Here is a 20,562-nt window from a genome sequence, read left to right on the forward strand (position 1 = left end):
TTCTCTCTTAAAGAAATCCACCACAGACAACAACACTATTTAGGTAAATGTGAAACTCAAACATGAAAATAATTGGGCTACCTTTACGGTGAAGTGGTTTGGGGTCAAACTTTTTCCTGAACTGAGAAAAAGAATAAAGGAAGATTGGTTTATCACTTATAGTGTATGTGCGTATTTTTTTTTATTGCATTTTTATACACTCTGTACATACTTTCCTTTAACCTTGCAGATTAAAACTTTCTTTTAACCTTGCTAGGTCTGCCCTCTGTATTCAGTTTTCACTGAAATAAAAAGGGCAGGGTATGCTGCAACCTTTCTGTGCTTTAGACTTCCCTGAGTGCAAAGATCCCAGTACTAGCTCTGCAGCTCTAGGGAAAATGCTTCTCTGAATAAAATAAGCCCCCTTCTGCTAGAAGGCCACACAAAGAGGTATGGCAGCCACAAACAGAACAATCTTTGTAGCTTTACAACTATTTTTTGAACACTTAGACAGGAAACAATCACCCATGGGTAAAGAATTCTTGAATTAGAGATGAGAACAGAAGTCTTCCAGAAGGGATTCTTCTGTCAATGAATGAAAAGAGAGCTTTTCTTGTACCTTAAATAACATCTTAGGAAAACAAATAAACTGGCAGTTAATTTCCAAACTTAAACGAACTTCAAGTAACACTCTGGGGCTCTAAAGGAGACTGTAATAAAGACCCTGTGCTGAAAAACAAAACAGGAAAGGCAGCAGGGTCGAAAGTATTTGGAAGATCACCTAGGAGCAATGGCTTTTTGCTCCTATCCTGCTGGAGGCCATGACCATCGATTCAAACAGCTCGTACATTAAGGATGTAAGGACTAGATTAATATGCTACAGCAGAACTGGGTCCTTTATTACCAGGGGAGGGAAGAAATGCACAGAAGAGGAGCCTCCAAACAAATCCTTACGGAGCTTAGTCTTAAAAAAAAATAAATTCTTCATGTATACATGGTATCCAGATACAGCTGGAAAATTGTCAGCCTACTTTCCAGACTATTCCAATTTGAGTAGTCCTGTGTTTTGGATTTGTGCAAAACACAGGGTTAATAATAGATAGATGTTTTTTATTATTGGTGAGCAGGGCTTACTCAGAACCTATCAGCTATCCCATTTCCTGCCTCTTTCCAAGAATTTTCTCATGAGAGACTGCTTCACTGGAATGGCTGCTTGGAAGTAGCCATCACTCCAAATGTCCCTCCCCTTCTCCTAACTGTGGTACCTCAGGTACAGGACATAGTTGCCTTTACCCCCTTACCTAACATGGGTACTCAGCTGGTAGCCGTAGACAGTCTTAAGCTGTTTGTTCATTGAGAGAGCCCTAACTGCTCTGGAAAAAGCAGGATGCTGCTCTATGCTCTCATCATGCGAAGATGCCGAGTGACATGCAGTGTATATTGGAGTCACACTGTAAACAAGGAGTGCTGGGAAACAGCAAGACACCCAAGTGTGTGCCAGCCTGAGTGATAAGGCATGACTTCCATGTGTAACACCAGAATCTTGCATGGTATGGAAGCTGTTCGTGAAAATAACCAGAAATATCATCAAAAGATATTTCGCTTAAAATATATTTGGAAATTTTAAATGCTTTGTATAATAGTGGTTTTGCATGCATTATAATGTGTTTTACTTGGAAACACTAAGGAATACATTTCTATTTCTTGACATTTGCTAATAATGAAGAAAGAATTGATACTAATCGGAGTTAAAGCCTGTTATTAGAAATCACAGACTAAATAACCACTTAATGCCATACAAATAATAGCCAACACTGGTACAGAAAGACATCTAGCATTTAAACTAAAAAAAATATGTGTACTTCCTAATGATTGTCTAAAGAGTGATAGTTTATGCTGAATGAAAAAAAGTAAGCAATTCCATAATTACATAATATAAACACATTCATTGTGACATGGTAAAACTGATATAATATTTGGCAGACATCTACAAACTGCAGGAACCAGAACAGCGAGGGCATAAGAACAGCAAGTGTTGATTGACCAGGTTGAAGGTGGAAAAGAGACAGCAGAGAATAAAACCATCTGCCAAAGCAAGCCTGGAGAATGAGGGTCCACAGAAAAGAGGCAACATGAGCTCCAGAGACCAGAGCTCAGTGCGGGAATTTTGAAGAGCAAACTCGGTAGAAGTGGGTCAAAGAGCCTGCAGTAGAGCTACAATAAATCATTTTAATCTATATTTAACTCCTTTACTTACTTAACAGAACAAGAGGACATGTTAGTTTACTAAAATTTTAGCTCACGTTTTATCTTGCTGGGCCTGGGGATTGAAGTCTGAGAATATTTTTTTTTGATTGCTGTCTTTCTTCTATTGATTGAAAAGATAACAAGTTCTGAAGAGAAGTTACTTAGGAAGTTAGACTTTAATATTGGATAAAGAAAATGCTTTCCATTAATGAATATCAACATAAAATACTTCTTTATTTTTAATTAGCAGAGGGCAAATTTTAAGAGTGATCACTATAGGCCCCAGAAGTGTATGAAGTAAGCAAATAATTACCCTCTCAATAAATGTTGCAGCATTGGATTTCTTCCCCCTACCTTTTTTCCCTGGATTTAACAAAGGGACTGAATAGGATCATAGGAAGGAGCAAGAATTCCAATTTTCTTCCATCCTCCACATCACTCTAAATCCAAGTCTTATTTTGGTCTTTCCCCCAGATCCGGAGCTTTGGTAGCTTGCTCTAAGATTCATATTTTGATCATACTGCCTGAGAGTCTCTCTATTCAGAAAAAAAAATATATCTTCCAAATATGCTAATAGCAAGTCAAGTTCCCACATTATTTTTTTTAAATTAAGATGTTATAGTTATGTTTCAACCACCGCAAAAGTGAGACAAGCAAACAAGACAACACTTCCTTATAATGGAAGAGGACTATCCATGTAGCATGTGGCAGCAGTAGGTGTACAGCCTATCATATTCCATTGACTTTTATTCATATCCAAATATAAATTAATATCTATGTACGTATTTCTTTTCCTGAAATACTTAACAGCCCAAGTATGGTAGCAGAATTTTAAAAATATGACATTTTTTCTTTCTGCAGAGAAATACCCAATGGAGAAATTGCCAGATGTGTTCAGTGACTGTGAGATATTTATAAAAAAACTCTGAATATTTTCATAAAGAATAAGCAGGACTTTTCAGCTGTTTTCAAAAAGACACTTCAATATTTTGACATGAAGGTCCCTGTTATCTAACCTGAAGAGAAATAGCGAAGTTTTCACAAGGAATGACACACCTTTATCTGAAAAGATAACATCCAGATAAAACCTATTGTATGTATTTTGCAACAGAACATAATATTACTATAGCTGTTGCAGTTATCCTGATGATTTAATAGGCCCTTCAAAGGCTTCCTAAGGTCTGCATGTTCTTCATATTTCCTCTTGTCTACGAATTGAGAAAAAGGTCATTCAACACTTCCAACACAGGCAGAAGTAACAGAAATTGTGCAAATTATGTATCTGCACACACATAATTTGGAGAATACATAAGATGGAGGTGAGACAATATTTGTTTGAAATCAATAAGTTCAATGAACTAGTAACTAAGTGAGCAGTAACACATCACATGCTGAAAATAAAGACAAAGTAGTATGAGTACTGAAGAGTGTCTTTGCATGCAGGGTGGTTGGATTATGAAACAAGTTACTGAGGCCAGCAATTCAGCTGATGTTCCTTAGTTTAGGAAAGAATTGGCAACAAAAATGCAGCAACAAATTATATATTTGTTTGTTTATAACAGAGGCATACCAATCTCATTTATAGTTCATAAATTTCACTATTTTCTGAACTAGTCTTTTCTCAGCATTTACCAAGTCTCAGTTCTTATGCATTAGAAATTTGTAGCAAAATATATTAAAATAGTATTAGCCTGTATTACCCTGAAATTGGCTAAAAAGACACTTTTTACATCCACAAACTGTCAATTATTGAGTCTTATTTGGGACAAAAAAAAGGACATTTCAAGCTAAATTAGCACACATTTTTTTCAGCTCAATTCTATTTAAAGTTATTTAAAATTCATTAAATTAAAATTTATTTTGAATTGTATGGTTGTATTTAAGAGGGAAAATATACTACTGTCATCTATTACCTCACATTGCAAGACAACCAGCCTATCAAAAAAAAGAAGGGGTAAATCAGGGTATGCTTTGAGGTTTCTTCCTCCTGCACATCTAGCAACAATTATCTCCAAAAGATGTATCTCTTAGAGGTTCCAAGGCTTTCCACAGCATGGAAAGGAAATGCCACTGTGACATGACGACTTTCTGCTGCTGTTTTGGTATGACAGAAGCATGAACTGCCTCATGTCTCAGGTGTTAAACACTTTGAATTCCAGATATTCCTAAATAATTCTCTGTCTGAATACACTTATTTTGAACAATTGCTCTTTTCTGTTAAAATCATATTTTAAAGAAATAGTTGAGCAAATATAGCTGTTCCCAGATAAATTCCACATTACTTTTGCCTGGAAAATACAGAGATTGTGTTCATTTGGTGCTCAGGAATGTGGCAAACCCTAGAAAAAGCCAGGATACTATATTCTACAGCTTGATTCCATGTCTTGTCTTGAAAACTGCTAGCAATTGAAAACCAGCATAAAATAAAAGGATGGGGAAATGATTGCTTCCAATCTAAAGCAATGCAACTCCTACCTAATGGCTTCAGGTTGTTTCTGTTCATCATGGTGTTCATGGAATTTGAACACCATTAGTTTCTGAAGCATGAAAAGAAATTGAAACAACTAGGCTTTCTATTAACAGAACCTGTAATATATAAAAAGCCTTTAGAACCAGAATATTTTAAACAAATATCAAGCAATCACAGAACTGTTAAGGTTGGAAAGAACCTTTGGGGACCTAGTCCAACTCCACTGGCAATGCAGAGTAACCTTATGGGCATCCTAATGTACGTGTTCATCATTAACATATGCCTTTGCTTTCCAGTTCTGTTGTTTCCAAACCAACAGCAACAGAAAATTAACTAGGAGCAAGCTTTATGCATTAACCAGCCACATATTGCATAACAAAATGCACATCTTCCCAGTGAACTGAAAGGAAGACTGCTCTAGGCAGGAGGGAAGAACATAGCAGCACAGCTCTTCTGCACTCTGTTCAAAATGTGAACATTCCTTTACATGCAGCATTTGACCTTTCTTACATAAAAGTGCATAAATTGAAGAAGATGTAAAGCACAGAAGTAACAAAAACATCAAAGCCCAGAAGTTTAAATGGAACTTTGACGAAAAGGATTGCAAGTTTGACTCTTACATTTTCAGCCCCGGGATAGGAAGTCTGCAAAAAGCTGGTCTGTGAGACCTCAGATCATCAACCTGAAATCTGCATTGGAGAAAATCTTGACTACAGCAAACTCAAATGAAAACAACAACAACAAAAAAAACCAAAAACAAACAAGAAGTTCGAATAAGAAGTGAATCAAGCAGGGTATGCAGAAAGAGTACTTCTTACAGAGTCAGTGTACCTTGACTACACAAGAAGAACTGAAAAGGACCTCTCACATAGTCTGCATAAGAGTAGACTTAAATTTGAAAGCAGCAATATTGGCAGGTTGCACTGTAACACACCTGGACTCATGGCAGCAGGTTCAGCTCAAAATCAAGCACTCATTCCAGAATGAGTGGCTTCAAATTAATTAATGCATTCCAATATGATCAAATCACATGAAAATAAATTACTAATACAATGAAAAATGGTCAAAAAATAATTAGTATGAAAACATTTCTGATAGAAATATGAGTCAATGTCACAAGTTTTTTCTGACTCTTGCAGAAAACTTCCAGCCAACATATCCAAATAAGTCATGTTGTCTTAAAATAATATTTTCCTCAATGAAATGGAAGCAAAACCAGCAAAAAGTTACAGAACTATGAGGATTTCTGAGTTCTAAGGGCATTAAAAATCATATTTCAGCCTCCTTCCTGTAATGTAATGAAGTCAGGAGATGACATACAATTCTTCAGTAACAGGACCTCTCATGCTGTCCCTAGTATATATCTTTTAAAAAGGCATTGGCATGCTGACAATTTAAAAAGGGACCAAACAAACCTACCACAAAGAGATTTCAAAGTGTGCAATGGCAAAACAAGCCTCCAAAGCAAACCTCATCCTCTTTCACTTTAGGAAGGTGATTTCCTTCTCAAACATTTTTTTTTTTGGACTCTAATGCAACTTCTCTTATGTAAGCAGCCCTAAAAACCCTGGTGTTGACTAATAGCCTCCAGTACAGCACAACTTTAAAACAGCAGGTTGTGGCCTAACTAGTGAGCTGGTGTAAATCCTCCAGGGCTGTTACAGTTCTTTGCTGCTAGAAAAATTCAATTTTCAGTTTTAAGTATAAATACACAATACATCACACTAAATTACATTACAATGGAAGTAGCACGTCTCTAATGCAGTGAAACAACAGAACATATGAAAGTTTCCATAAATATGAACAAAACTAACTCTCTGGTTCTATATTTCATTTATTTATTGATAGAAATTTTTTCAATATTTACTATAGCCCACTGGGCCCTTGCAAAGCCAATCCTTCTTTTTAATAGGAAAATAACATTTCTGAGAGATTTGAATTATTTCAGGAGATAAGTAATTCAAAGATTGCTTTATGACTGACACATATACACCCAGAGATGCAAGGAGATTAAAATCCTGTGGCTACTTGAGGCATGAACCCATTCTGTGTCAATCTTCCTCCATTTGTTTCTGGAGACTGACAGTGAGCATCGCTCACGAGTCAGAAATGCATCAATCCTTCAGAGAAACAAGAGAGAGAGCTTTCATTTGCATTCACTTAAATAGATGAGATCAGCAATGAATTCCATCAGAAATGAACACTTCTGGGGATGCTGTTTTTATTACCTCTGCAGTGATAAAGGATGGCATTTACAGAATGGACCCCTGAAAAGCAAGTGCAAAAATCATTGCAAGCGTACAGTGTATGTAGGTACTAACACTGTTATGTGCTACTGCAGCCAGTTTCTCCACTCTTCTGAAATCAGAATTCATAGCTCTGATTCATAATTAGGCTAAATGGCTGAACAGTGCTTATAGGGCCAACATTTGTGGTTGAAAAATATTTAAAAAAATCAACGGCTACTGGTTCATCCTCCCCAGAGCTTATTTCCTATAACATACTTGGAATTGCAGGCACTTCAGCCCTACATAATTCCTCAGTTGCCTTGATGGATTATAGGATAACAATTCCTAGTATCTGCCTTCAATAAAAATGGTAATAAATATTAAGTATGCTAAGCAAGTTTAATATTTTTTTTCAACTTATTGTTGTAGGCAATGCATTCACTGCATAGCTCAAGTCAGGTAAATGAGCTGGAGTATTTCCTAATTTGGTTTCCCAGACAATAGACCTGCATGGATTACTGCTCTTCAATGTGGATTTTTATTTTAATCTCTTTAAAAATGTACTGAATAAATTTCTAGTCTTTTTAATTTTTAAAAAGTTATGATTTTGCAAAGTAAAAGTGTTTAATCTTATCTGATGATAGGCTTAAAGAATCACATGGTTCTGATGACCAACTAAATGGGTCTACCACGTAGTGTAATCACACCTCTTTTCAAAGTGATAACATTTTCATCTCTACTATTTTAGGTGTTATACCTTAAATGCACTTCTTTGTATCCTCCACAAATAGCCTTACACTGCAAATGATATTAACACATGGAAAATTTACTGTTTGGTTTTGTTTGTTTTGCTTTAGATAATGTGCTTGCCAGTGGTTGCTGTCAATTCATACATTTTTGCAATTCAATTCCTTGAGTTTCCATGCTTTTGCAGTCATCTGTAGTATATCTCACCCCTAATCTTATCTCTTGCTTTCCTGCCTGGTAGAACAAAGTACTCAGGTACTTCATGAGCCCTGCCAAATAATATTTTTTTCTTTGGCTGCTCATCTAATCACAAACACATTTAGTAAATACCATATAAACAAGCATAACCTTCTTTGTCAAACTGTTCAGGTCTACCTGAAACATTTTTATCTGAAATGCCCACCATTCTTCTAGACTTCTGATACTCAGCATGGTATATATTTGTTCATGTATCCTTTCTTCCCTTTGTTACCACTACTGTGCTGTGCTGTTGCACCACTTGCTCACTTATTTTTCATAGCACAAAAAATTGATAAAATTATTTTTAGAAAACTAACAGAAGTTTCCACTACTACTTAGTGACCAGAAACAAAAAATACACTAGTATTATAAAGCTAAACATAGTACATTCAGAAGAAAGGCACTGCAGTTTTCACTATTTAGCAGGGGAAGAAGAGGGGACACTTTCATAAAGAATAGTTTTAAATGATATATATTCAATTGGTCACCTTAACTTATTTATTGCCATTATGGTCTCTGAGACATTTTTGCTATAAGATTCCGATAGTAGAAACATTAAGATGTTTTAAAATTGGATTGTTTCTTCCTTTCTTAAAGCTCTGACACTTTAAATTAGATGCTTAAACTGTAGTACTAAACACACTGCTGCAAGATAAAGAGTAAACAAAGACCCAAAATTACCACCAAGGCTAATGAAAATAAGGCAGGAATAAAGCTTATATGATATTGGTTAAAGAGGTGAGCAGCTACTATTTTCTTTCCTTAAACATACTTGCATACATTTATTTGTTTTGTACGTACAATTTGCTACATACCGTGAAAGATACAAATGAATAGATTGCTATGTTAAAGATGGCAAGGTAGCACAGTAAAAATACTTTATAGGATAATTTGGGATGAGCTGCATAAGAAACAAATCATGAAGTCAGAGCTCTGGTATATCACACATACCAAATATATGACAATAAAACTTTTATATGCTTCATCCTACTGTTTTATGTCAAATAGTTAATAGGGAAAAACTGTATTAGAAATGTTTTTGCAGTTTAAAGATGTTTCATTATTGGTATCTCTTTTTTTGGTATTAATTCTACCATAAAACTAGAAGATTGGGTTGTTATTTTTTTACATCTCTTCAGGAGAAGTGCAACCTCATCACTCAAAATCTGCTAACATTTACGCACCTTTTCAAAATTACCTAAAATAAGGTGATGACCTTTTATACATTAGCACACAGATAGCTTGGTATCATACAAGGAGATCACCAGATACAGAAGCATATCACCCAATAAAAGACAGAAACCACGGGTAAAAGCAAATTTCCACTCACTGGCAGACAGAGCAGATCCAGAAGGCAACTTTGGTTTGGTCATTCCCTCGCCATTATTTCTTAGGCTGAGTAAGACAGGAAAAATTTCCCTAAGCTGGTTTAATGGGCTGGTTTAATGGGTAACAAATGTTGGGTGGGAACAGGGTTTCAAAGTCCTGGAACTGATTGGGAAAAGCAGAAATGGAAGCAAGAAAAGTGGCTTGAATTGTGGGAAACTAACAATAAGAAAAGTAATAAAAGTAAAGAAAACACTGATCAATTCCTTCAGGAACAGCACTGAAAACTGGACTCCACAGGAATGGAAATCACACCCATGTGTGAATGGAAGGTCTGTCATTTCACACTAGCTGAGAAGCTTCCCCAGGACAGTAAAGATTTTGTGTGTTTGTAAGAGAAAAAGGGTGAGAGAATAAATGAGATGGAAAATGAGAGGGAGAGAAAATGAGAGGGAGAATACTGGCTCATGGAAAATCAGTGGTATAATTTTGACCAAATCAAAGGAGCCAATGTTTTACCTGAAAAAAATGAAATAACAACTGGGGTCTGTATATGAGGAAAGTTATTCATTTGAGGAACAGGTACTTTTGCTTCTTTATTTAGTCTAAATGAGGAGGCAAAATTGCATTGCTCTACTGTATTCCTCATTACAGATTTTTTTTTTTAAACACTTTACTTGCATTTCTTCAACAGGCTTTTAGAGTGCATAAGAAAGCTTCTAGGAATTGTAAATGCATTGAGTGTTGCTTCAAGGATACATAAGGAATTACATATGTACTTTTGCTTCAATAACTCCTAAAATTGTCTTCTTTCTCTTTGAGCCTGTACTGGTGTTATTTTCCTTAGGATGATCAATTTTATTTACTTTCATTGGGCCTTTGCTGTCATAATGCAACTCTGTTTTTTTTTTAATTTTATTTTATTTTTTATTCCATCACCCATAAAAGCCATGCCTCACAGGAATAATTCTGCATCCCCCAGAGTGCAGAGGTTCATCTGTGATAAAAACTATAACCAGATATGAATCATTCAAGTTTCCCTCCAACATTTACAACTATGATTAGTGAAAAAGCTTGAAAGATAAGAAGAAAATAGGGAAACCCAGAATGGTTTATTAAATAGCTGAGTGACCTTGATAATTACAAATACAAACGTATTGCAGATGACATTTCAGAGAATTAAAGCTGTAAAGATTTAGATAAGTAAAATGAAAACAAAAGCAAAGAAATAATGGCAAGGAACTACATCCCACCTTTCCATTGAGGAGGTATATTTGGTATGCTACCTGCTATTTAAACAAAATTTCCAATGCCTTCCATTCTTCCTTTACAATTTTCTTTTCCTGAGACAACATTTTCAATGTTAAAAAAGAATTCACAGATACTCTGCCACAATTTCACATTTGTTTATCCAGTAATTTCACTATGTAAAGCATTAACCAAATCCTAATTTTTGCTTCTTTTTTCAGACAACACATATTTGCAAATTATTGTTCTATTTCAGTTCTGAATTATAAAGTACATAGTCTCTATCAATATTTCCTGATAAATGTAGTCTAGTAGAACAATGAATACCATGTTTTCCCTTTGAGGGAAAGGAAGGAAGAAGGCAGAAAATATCCCTACCATCCTTCACCTTCTGCTTATTGAACTACAGTTTTTGGTAACGATGTTCTGAATGCTAAACATTTTTTCACCAAAGTAATTTAGAAAGGTGATGAATGAAAGATGTGGGCTGACCTTTCTTTTACTGTCATGATTTAGAGACTCATAAAAGTTATTACTCACTGCCACAACTCTAACAACTATTGCTTTTTAAAGTTTTTGCTTACACATTTTCTCTCCTGCAACATAAATATGGATCCAAATGATAAAATGGACAGCATTGTAAACAAATGAACTGAGTTATACTCATGACAAAGGGAAAGACTTAACAAATGTCTGCCTAATGCAAGTATGTAGGTGGAAAACAAGAGGCACATCAAATATTGGGGCAATTTTCAAGATAATTTTGTTCTGAAATGTTATATATGTCCTGAAAAGAACTAGAGTGTTTTGCCAGAGGAGTTTCTTATCAGCATAATGTATTTCTTGCAAGCAGTATTTCAGTTTCTCTATCAGACCCACACAAAGCAACTGCTCTTTTAAAAATATATTTTACAAAATTCACTTAATACAGTGAATTTCAACAGCCTAAGGGAAATGAATTTTAAGTAAAATTAATCTGTTGTTTGAACATGTTTGCACATAAAGAAAGTAATAAGAAACATCCATGGAATAAAAATTAGTTCAATAGAGTCACAACTTACTTAAACCGTCAGCAAAGGGGAAAACAAACTCATATTTAGAAATTTGGAAATTATTCTAAAAGAGCAGCATAGGTCATACAGAAATATTATGAGTCAGTAAGACTCCTATAAGAACACTGGCACCAGCCCCCTATTCCAGGCACCCTTGAACCAGACTCAGCAGACAACACTGAATTCATCTAGGTACCAAAACCTAGTTTCATTTAGAAATTAAGACCACATTCCTACTGCGTGCACACTGAAGAAAGTTTGCAATGAAAACCCTGTCCCAGTTTAATCAATCATCAGCAGGCCAACAAAAACACATTAAGAAATGTCAGAAGAATCCAGAAGGACCCAGAAAATTTCAAGGCCATATTAGAATCTGTAGCCCTCAACACAAATGGCTCATTCACTTTTTGAAATTTTCAAACTACTTTGAGAGAATTGACCCCTCCTTTAGATATAGTTAAATATTTTTCATAGTCTTCTATATTCAGGAAAAACTTAGCATAAAAAGAATAGAAGTGCATTTAAAAGCAGAATGGAAATACATTTCTGGGATTGAAGGTCTCATCTATAAATGCAATTTGGTCTTGATCTGACAGAACAATTAATGAGCAATGTATCCTTTTTTTAATTTTACACAATTTTACAGGAAGATCTTTCCACTATTCCATACCCACAACAACCTTCTGAAAGAATTCCTATTTTTGGGTCTATATTACTGCTTCTCATTCAAAAGTGAACGGTAATCAGCAGGGAGCTCTTCAACAACATTCCTAGGAACGTTGAAATACAGAAAATACTTTGGAAAGTAACAACATGGAAAATCTGGAGACCTGAGCTAGTTAATATGTCTCTGTGGTACTTTCCACATGCATTGTGAGTATGTAATACCATCAGGCCTAACACAAGTCTTGGAAACATTTTTTCAACACATCTCTGTTGTCGCCGTGAGTCTGCAGCCATCAAAAGAACCACGAATGAACAGTACTGCCACCCTCTCTTTTTGCCAAATCCACATTACCTGGCAGCACAGACATAGCATCTCTAGATTTCCTTGTTACCATAATATACCTAACAATAACTCAGCTTGCTTTTCCTGTTTTGAAGAACTACAACACACACTTCTTCCAGCTTTACAAGAAAAAAGAAGACACACAGATCAATCAAATATTGACCAAAAATACTGATTTACACATGCACACACATAAAATGATTCTTTCTCTTTGAATTTCACATATGATGATTGATTTAGTCAGTTTGTCTATGGGCAATTCTCTAGAAACGGCATTTAGGTATGCAAATGTTGGCTCAACAGTACTCTGTAACCCAAAAAACTGCTGAGTATTGAAGTTGTGTCTGTGAGGGATTTGGTATCCTAGATATAAAACTGTAGCACAAGACAGTAACTATGTCAAAAGACCCAATCTAATCTTAGCATTCAGTACTTTATAATTACACGTGAGGTTTTTTCCTGGTTAGGGACACATTTCACACTGTGTCACGTGGTTTCTTCTTTGAACCCTCATTAAAATGAAACAAGGCAATATAAGAACTGCTGAAAGCTCTGTTGTACTGGGCTGTGCTTAGAGAGCAAGAAGGTTGCCATACATTTATGTACACAAAGTCCTTCTTCAATGAAATGCAATATTCCATTGTTCGATTACCTGTCCCTGCTAAAAGACAGCACCATTTCTCCCCATCACTTCTCTTTTCCCTCCTCTGCAAAGATGTGCATCTATGTTGCTACTGCAGTTGTGCCATTCCTTTTTACTCATTTTCAGTTATGTTTATGAGCTCACAGTATTTTAAAACAACTTCTAGTTGTGCTTTGTTGTTTTTTGAATTATTGTATAAATTATTTTAGGCAAGCACCTATATGGATGGATGCAGTCAAAGCCGAATTAATGTGAGACTTATGCTCCAAGTCTCAAGCCCATGCTGCAGTCAAATGCAAGCTAACACTGACTCAGAAGCTCTCTCAGGGGAGCACAGTTGTTAGCACAAAGCTAACAAGTCCTGCTACTTAACACAGGCTTAGTCTTTTTCTGTTCCAAAAACCAGTATTTTCTAGCTTTACCTTATAGAGGAAACACTGTCAAAAAAAAAAAATGGTACAGAATTGGGAAACAAGACTTAATTCTATCCCTGTTTTGCTCCTGACTGAGGACAAGCTAAGATACTGATTCCCATCACATCATTTGTCTGCTTTATTCATTTACACTATCAGGTCTGCAAGGAAGGGAATCTCTCCTGCAAACTGTTAGCAAAGAACTCCATCACACAAGGGGACTCTGAGTTCTCCAAGAAAGAGGAAGTCTGTACTAATATAATACTACTGCTATTATCAGTAGTAACTTAAAAATTGCTTGCACTGAGCAGAATTGTTTATCAATACATAGTACAGACTTTACTACCAGAAGCTTTGTTAACTAATTTTGCCATTCTCTGAGGCAATGACAATACTATAAGCAGTCGCCTCCTTTTAGAACACTTCAAGGTCCCTGACATGCAGTTACCTCCTGTTTATTCTGTTGGTGACCCTGTTATGGTTCTGTTCTTCTTTCCATCCTAGGACTGCTATAGGAAGATCTTTGCACTATTCTCCCATACCCATGACAATCTTTTGAAAGAATTCCTATTTTTTGATCTATATGAATTAATTACTTCTACTCATTCCAAAGTGAACTGTCATCAGCAGGGAGCTCTTCATCATTCTTTGGAATGTTTAGCACACTTAAGCGACACTGTTTGCTAGGCTTTTAGGAATCAGCTTATTGCTCTAATTCCTTCTTATGAGATGGAAATTTACAGATCTCATTCTTCATCCAGTCATTACCAATCTTTGCTTACCATGGCTCTAATTTCACTACTTGTCCCTCAGTCAGTAGTTCAGATACTGATCTCCCCTGTGTACAGTGGAATCAGTGTCTAATCTTCTTTTCTTTTTTCAAGAAAAAAACACATATCTGTGGTATCAAATTAAATGCCTCCACACATATTTCACTTTTATCCCTCCTACAAATTTTTACTCTTGTTGTTGATATTAAATTACTTATTTAAGATCTCGACTTGGCACTTTCTTTCTAATAACAATTTCTCTTTAACATTTGTATACTTCAGCTTCATTTATTTTTTACAAGTCTCAGCTACCAGGAATGATTTTTCTTCTCTCCAAACAGGAAAACAAACACAGTTTTCACATTCTCAGTTATGTTGTGTATCAGCTGCATGAGATTCTAAGGTAGCTGTCAAGCCAAATCTGTGAGCTGTGAAACCAGTAAAGTTTGCTGTCCTGGAGTATTTCCTATATCCCTGTCCCATACTCCTGCAATTACTGCAGCTTTTCTCATGTCCTCTATAATCTCATTTTCTGTAATACCACCAGTTCTTTTTCCTGACCTCTAGATTCTTCCACAATACCTGGGGCAAATAAGTTCAAAAGTATTAGAAAAAACAGAAGGACAAAATTATTTTACCAAAAACTCCATGCTATTGTAAAATGAAATAACGTAAAGCATCAGCTGAGTAGAATTTTTCTTATTTTGCATCCAAATCCACAGATCTAGAAAACAAGAGTTAGTTATTTTGTTCATATTTGATGTTAATTTTGAAACTAGAGATGCAACATAAATGCCAGCAGTTAGTATTTCACTAGCACGCAAGTTTTTATTAGCTTCTGAAAAAAACCCAGTCAGCTTACCACAGGAACCCAAACACCTCAAATATTCAATTCTTCTTCTTGTGTTGACAAGTTTCCAAGATAAATAAATATACACAATTAAAAGAAAAAAAAAGGAAACACAGCAGCAAAGTAGAATGCATTAAAATATCTAGAATAAAAGTGAAGTTGATACATGCTGATGATATTATTCAGTGCAATATTTAAGACACCTAAACACAGAAGTATAAATTGTACCATCTGAAACAGCTTTTGAATTTCCTATCTGATTTAGAAACCAAGAGTCTAAGCAATGAATCTAGATCAAGTTTATTAAATAATAGGAAGTCTTGACTGGACATGATAATTATGACAAAAAAAGGAAATTACATGATCAGGAGGTCTATATATCTGGAACACCATTTTTAATTTACCGTGGCAACAGACTGAATGCTGTAGCCAACAACAAACTTGGTTGCAAGTGTCAAACTGGGCTGAAAATCTGTGTTTCATGCTGTCACAAAATGGTAGTAATACCAACACCTACAGCTTGCCAGGAAAAGCAAAGTGGTTCAGAAGCTTCTGACACAGCAACTCCAATCTAGCAACTGGCAACTGACAGCTTCTACAATTCACATGACTTTCTTCATTCTTACACTTTTATATATGTGTTTTCACATGTAGGTGGAGCACACTGCAGGTATGCATCAACACTATTCACAGCTGATGCACTGGAGACTGGCAGCAATTCACATTTCTACACCTTCCTTTGTGTGCTGGAATTCCCTAAAGCCCTTTGCAAAGCAACAAATACCATACGCAAGAAGAAACAGTGATAGGTCATCCATACCATAGTGACTTTCTGTACTCAGACTTAGCAGCCATTCTGAGTACAACAATATGTCTGAAATATGAATACAAATTAATCTGTATAGTTCTGCATGTGAGGGATCTTGCAATCACCTGCACTACTCCAGGTTGTAACTGCAGCTCTTTGATACCACTGTAGAAGGATGGCAATTTGATTAAATCAGTATTTACACTATGCTGAAAGGGCAGTTAGGTTTCCCCAAGTTTGCCAATTGTCTTAAATATGTGATCTTATGCTAAACCCTGGCTACTGGAGTATGAACTGCCAAATGCACACACAGGGTAAACAAAATTACTTATAAAGCAACTGCAGCTGCACTGGTAGCAGTAGCAAAGAGCAACTTGAACCTATCTTTCAGTGCTTCTTACTGCTCACTACAGATGAACAGTAAGAAGCCTTTTTGAAGAGAATGGTTCGCTAACCTTCAGGAGCTGAAATTCAGATACCTACTTATAGCTGCTCTTCTGTGCTCCCTGCTCCTCTTTTAGCTTCACACATTTATGAGTTCAGTGGGTTGGAGAACACTTTTGTGGGCTTTCTGATCTGGAACCACCCCTCCAGCATCACACACCTGCGCAGGCACAGCAGCACACAGCACAGCAGCGGCCGCGTAGCTATCCTCCAGGGGTCACAATTGGGTTACAAATCCTATAAAATGTGATGACTGTGCAGCCTGATTTAGAGCCATTTATTCACATCCTTCTTCATTAAGATTCAAATGGAATAAGTAAGATAGAAATTGAACAGATACAGAAATTGTGCATGGCTTGCTTCTGTAGTCAGTAAACATTTATTCACCAGGCACAGCTCTCTCTTGTGCTCTCTGTCTCGTATTCTCTCTCTTTCCCTACCCTTCCTGCTTGCTGTTTTAATGCATAATTAAGAAGGTCAGAATTAATGAAGCAGTGTGGAGTAAAGTTCAAGGAATCCCCAGGCACTATTTATTTTATTAGATCTCAGGCATGAACATCAGATTGGCAGCATTAGAGGCAGAGGCAGCGTAGCTGGCAGCAGCCCAGGCGAGAAGCTACCAAGGAATTCTTACCTGCAGTGTCAAGTCATTGCTGAGCTCCCTCCCTGCAAAAATCACCCGCAGCTGGTCAGCTGGAACTCCCTGTCGCTGGGCAACTGCCTCCTTCAGCTGGAGGATGCTGGAATCTGAACCAACCTCCACAGGGAAGCCATGGCTGGAGTTGAACCTGACAAACACTGAACAAGAGCATAAGATGTTTTTAAGCGAGGATTTCTCATGACATGTTTATACTAGAATGACAGCAAGAGGCTTACTCTTCAATTACAGGAAGCATTTACTATTTTCAGAGGAAAGCTATTAATACTCCAGCGTGGTATTTTTAACCCCCTCACAGAATAGTTAGTGACCAATACATAAAACCCATGTGCTTCCCCTTGGCAGTATTAGAAATGACATAGAGCATTTAGAAGCAAAAGAAACCCAGCTAGGCAGCTGTCCAAGTAGTTGCTGCCTGGCACAACAGATTTTAAGTTCAGTCCTAACCTTCACAGGCACAGGGCACATGCATTTTCTGTGCCCCTAGTGCACTTCCCCAACACATAAATAAATGCAGAAAACTGAGGTATGCTCTGGAGCCAAAATATATTAAATTAAACAAGGGAAAACAATTCCTTGTTACAAGGTAAAGTGCAGTCATACAGACTGGTTTCCCACAAATATAATTCTACAGAAGATGATGATGGAGAGGAAATCACACGCTAGAAGAAATCAGAACCATAGAATTCTCTATCTGGGAGTGTTGTATTACAGCACAGTCTTTTCAGAGTTCACTAAAATATCTGCAGTACATAACTCCTGTCAGCATCCACCTTCAGTGCAGAAAATCACTACTGCACCAGTCATATCATTTTTAGAGCTGCAGCAACTGGTTTATACACCCAGAGAAGCCTGGCAAACAAACTCATAAGCTTCCTGCCATTCAGCTGGCAGAGCTGTTTTTCATAAGAAGCCTGAATGTGCTTGTTGAGCCCTTGGTCAGGGGAATGACTGCAAGACCTATGAAACAAGAAAAAAGCCCTATTACATCCATATCAGTCACAGAGGTTGTATGTACAGTAGATATGCCCCCAGTGAACCGCTTCAACCAATACCGTCACAGGCCAGAAGCAAAGGAATTAGCAAAGCTCAATATAAAACAAAAAATCATTTATGTCAATTATACCTGCCACCTAAACTACCTGGGTATTGATTGCAACAACCAGTCTTTTTAAAGATTTATTTCCTATTCCCATGACCATGCTTTAGCTGAAGATGTTACTCCTTTGCATTTTTGTTGACTGACAGAAGCATAAGCTCAAAAGTACTTATAGAGTTTAAAGAAATAACTTTTTTTAAAACTAAAAATAGGAGTATTAATTTTTTATTTTATTTTTCCATTGTACAGTCTACCAGACAGCTTCAAAGGTGTCAGATCCTTTAAGAACATTTGAATATGGCTGAGATTGCTACCATTGTTTTTCTCAGCCACCAATGTTGTAAGTATTTGCAATTTCACATCTTCAATTCAGATCTGGCTTTAAGGGATAAGGCCATATTCCAATACAATTATATGCAACATTTTAAGTTTTGCACTTGAAAGTACCCTCTTAATGTACTAAAATTCAGGGTAAGATTTCAAAACACAGTGTTAGGCAAGTGCCCTGCAGTGTGTTATGCAGCTCCCTGCAGTACCTCTCGTTATGGGGTTTGATTTCTATTAAAGAGTGTTCTGGAGATAACTGTGCATGTTGTATATTCAGACTGTTCAGAAGAATCAGTGGAACTTGAATTTTATTTTGATTATGGCTTAGACACCAAAGGAGGATGTGTATATGACAAAAAGTAGTTACAACCAATGGCAATTGAACATTTCCCATCTTTCCAGGAATACACAATGCTCAACTGTAAATAAAATTACCCACGCCAACAGTGAAATATATAGTGAAATCAATGGGGATTACACTTTCTTAATATGCTACATTGTGACTATATATATGTCTATATATTTTAAGATCTTTATATAGATATGCTCACATACACACATAAAATGCATATATGTATATCTCTAAAGAGCTCTTCCTAAGACATACATAATCCTCTATCTCTTGAGTCTTGCAAAAGCCAATGCTATTGGTTTTGGAAATGAAAAAAAAAAAGTCGGCAGATACAGCGACTACAATTCAAATGTGGTGGTAAAAGAAATGTGCTTGATGAAAGAATTACAAAAACAGCACCATTTAAAATAATTGCACAGTGGTATTTATGTATTTATTTTTAAAGGCAGTATAAATCAAACACACTTACTGGAAGTGTAAGTCAAGTTTGATATCATGAATTGCAAATCCTTCTCTCAAATAAACTTATTTTTATTTAGTTACAACAGGTAACTCCTCCTTCTGATGAGGTATCAGAAATTTAGTCTGACAATTCCTACCACAAGCAAACATGGGAAATAAGTGTGAGTGCATCATTTTGTACTTTACAGCACAGAAATCTGAAGAGCTAACATGGAAAAAAAGGCTAAAATGCCAAATTTGCTTGTTGGAAAAATCTAAGCCACAAATATTTTGTCCTTAAGCACTTCTATTCTATTATATAGTCTGCTATCCAACAACTCTTTTTAATGCAAAAGAACAGAAGACATCTTTGCTCACTTGCACAGAGCATAAAAAGAATGAATACAAACCTTCAGTCTGTGGAATAAATCCAGAATTTCATTAATATAATATTTCAAGCTGTCTTTTTAGGAAAAATAAACTTACTTTCTTTTTGACATTTCACCTAAATAAACAAATAATCAATACCAAGTTGATATTCTTAACAATACACATTATTCAAGAGATTGCAGGTGAAGTTGTGCAGACACTACAGACCTCTTCTAAACAATACATGTGTTGAAAAGACTTAGAATATAAAGTTTGTCCACTGGAATTTAAATAAATATTGACTTAACAGAAGATAAGAGAATTTACCTGAGGCCTAAACTGCTGGCAGAAATCCAAAAGAAACAAACAGAGTTACTCAGACACAAGTACATGGGGCAGGTGTGTACGGGAGTTGCAGAATTTCAGTGAAGGTTGGAAGAAACCTTGGGGGCAGGAAGCCCTGCTGGAATGTCACAAGGGCACATTCCAGAGTCCTGGGATTCAGCAGCCTGTCTTCCTTGGCAATTCATATCATAAATTCCAAAGCTGTAATCCCCATTGTTATTAATCCAACAGGTTTTTCAGTTGTTAACAGAGAAGACAAATGTAAAATATTGGAGAGGATTAGGCCTTGCCTGTGAACCAACTGTGAAGGCACTGTCTTGATACAGAGAAGCAAAGCAACAGAAGGAACTGTGGCAAAAATGAAAGCAAGCTGTAGACAGCTTTACATTGCTGCATGCACAACACAAATTTCCTTTTTAGTTTTGACATAAAATAACCAATTATTTTTCTTCCTTGAGTAGTGAACCACACAATCCTGCTTTGCAGTACAAAAGAAA

The 20,562-nt window shown here is 36.3% G+C and overlaps 1 protein-coding gene across 1 annotated transcript in view; it reads right to left on the reverse strand.

Annotated features, from left to right (window-relative positions):
• PRKN (parkin RBR E3 ubiquitin protein ligase) overlaps positions 1-20,562 on the reverse strand; it is a 674,995-nt gene that overhangs the window by 537,431 nt on the left and 117,002 nt on the right. The window contains exon 2 of the mRNA XM_071430404.1: positions 17,109-17,272. Coding sequence (XP_071286505.1) covers positions 17,109-17,272 — 164 coding nt within the window. The remainder of the gene's footprint in view (positions 1-17,108; positions 17,273-20,562) is intronic.

The sequence above is a fragment of the Agelaius tricolor genome, unplaced genomic scaffold, assembly GCF_023055355.1.
Source record: "Agelaius tricolor isolate 1412-34295 unplaced genomic scaffold, bAgeTri1.0.p SCAF_1, whole genome shotgun sequence".
NCBI lineage: Eukaryota > Metazoa > Chordata > Aves > Passeriformes > Icteridae > Agelaius > Agelaius tricolor.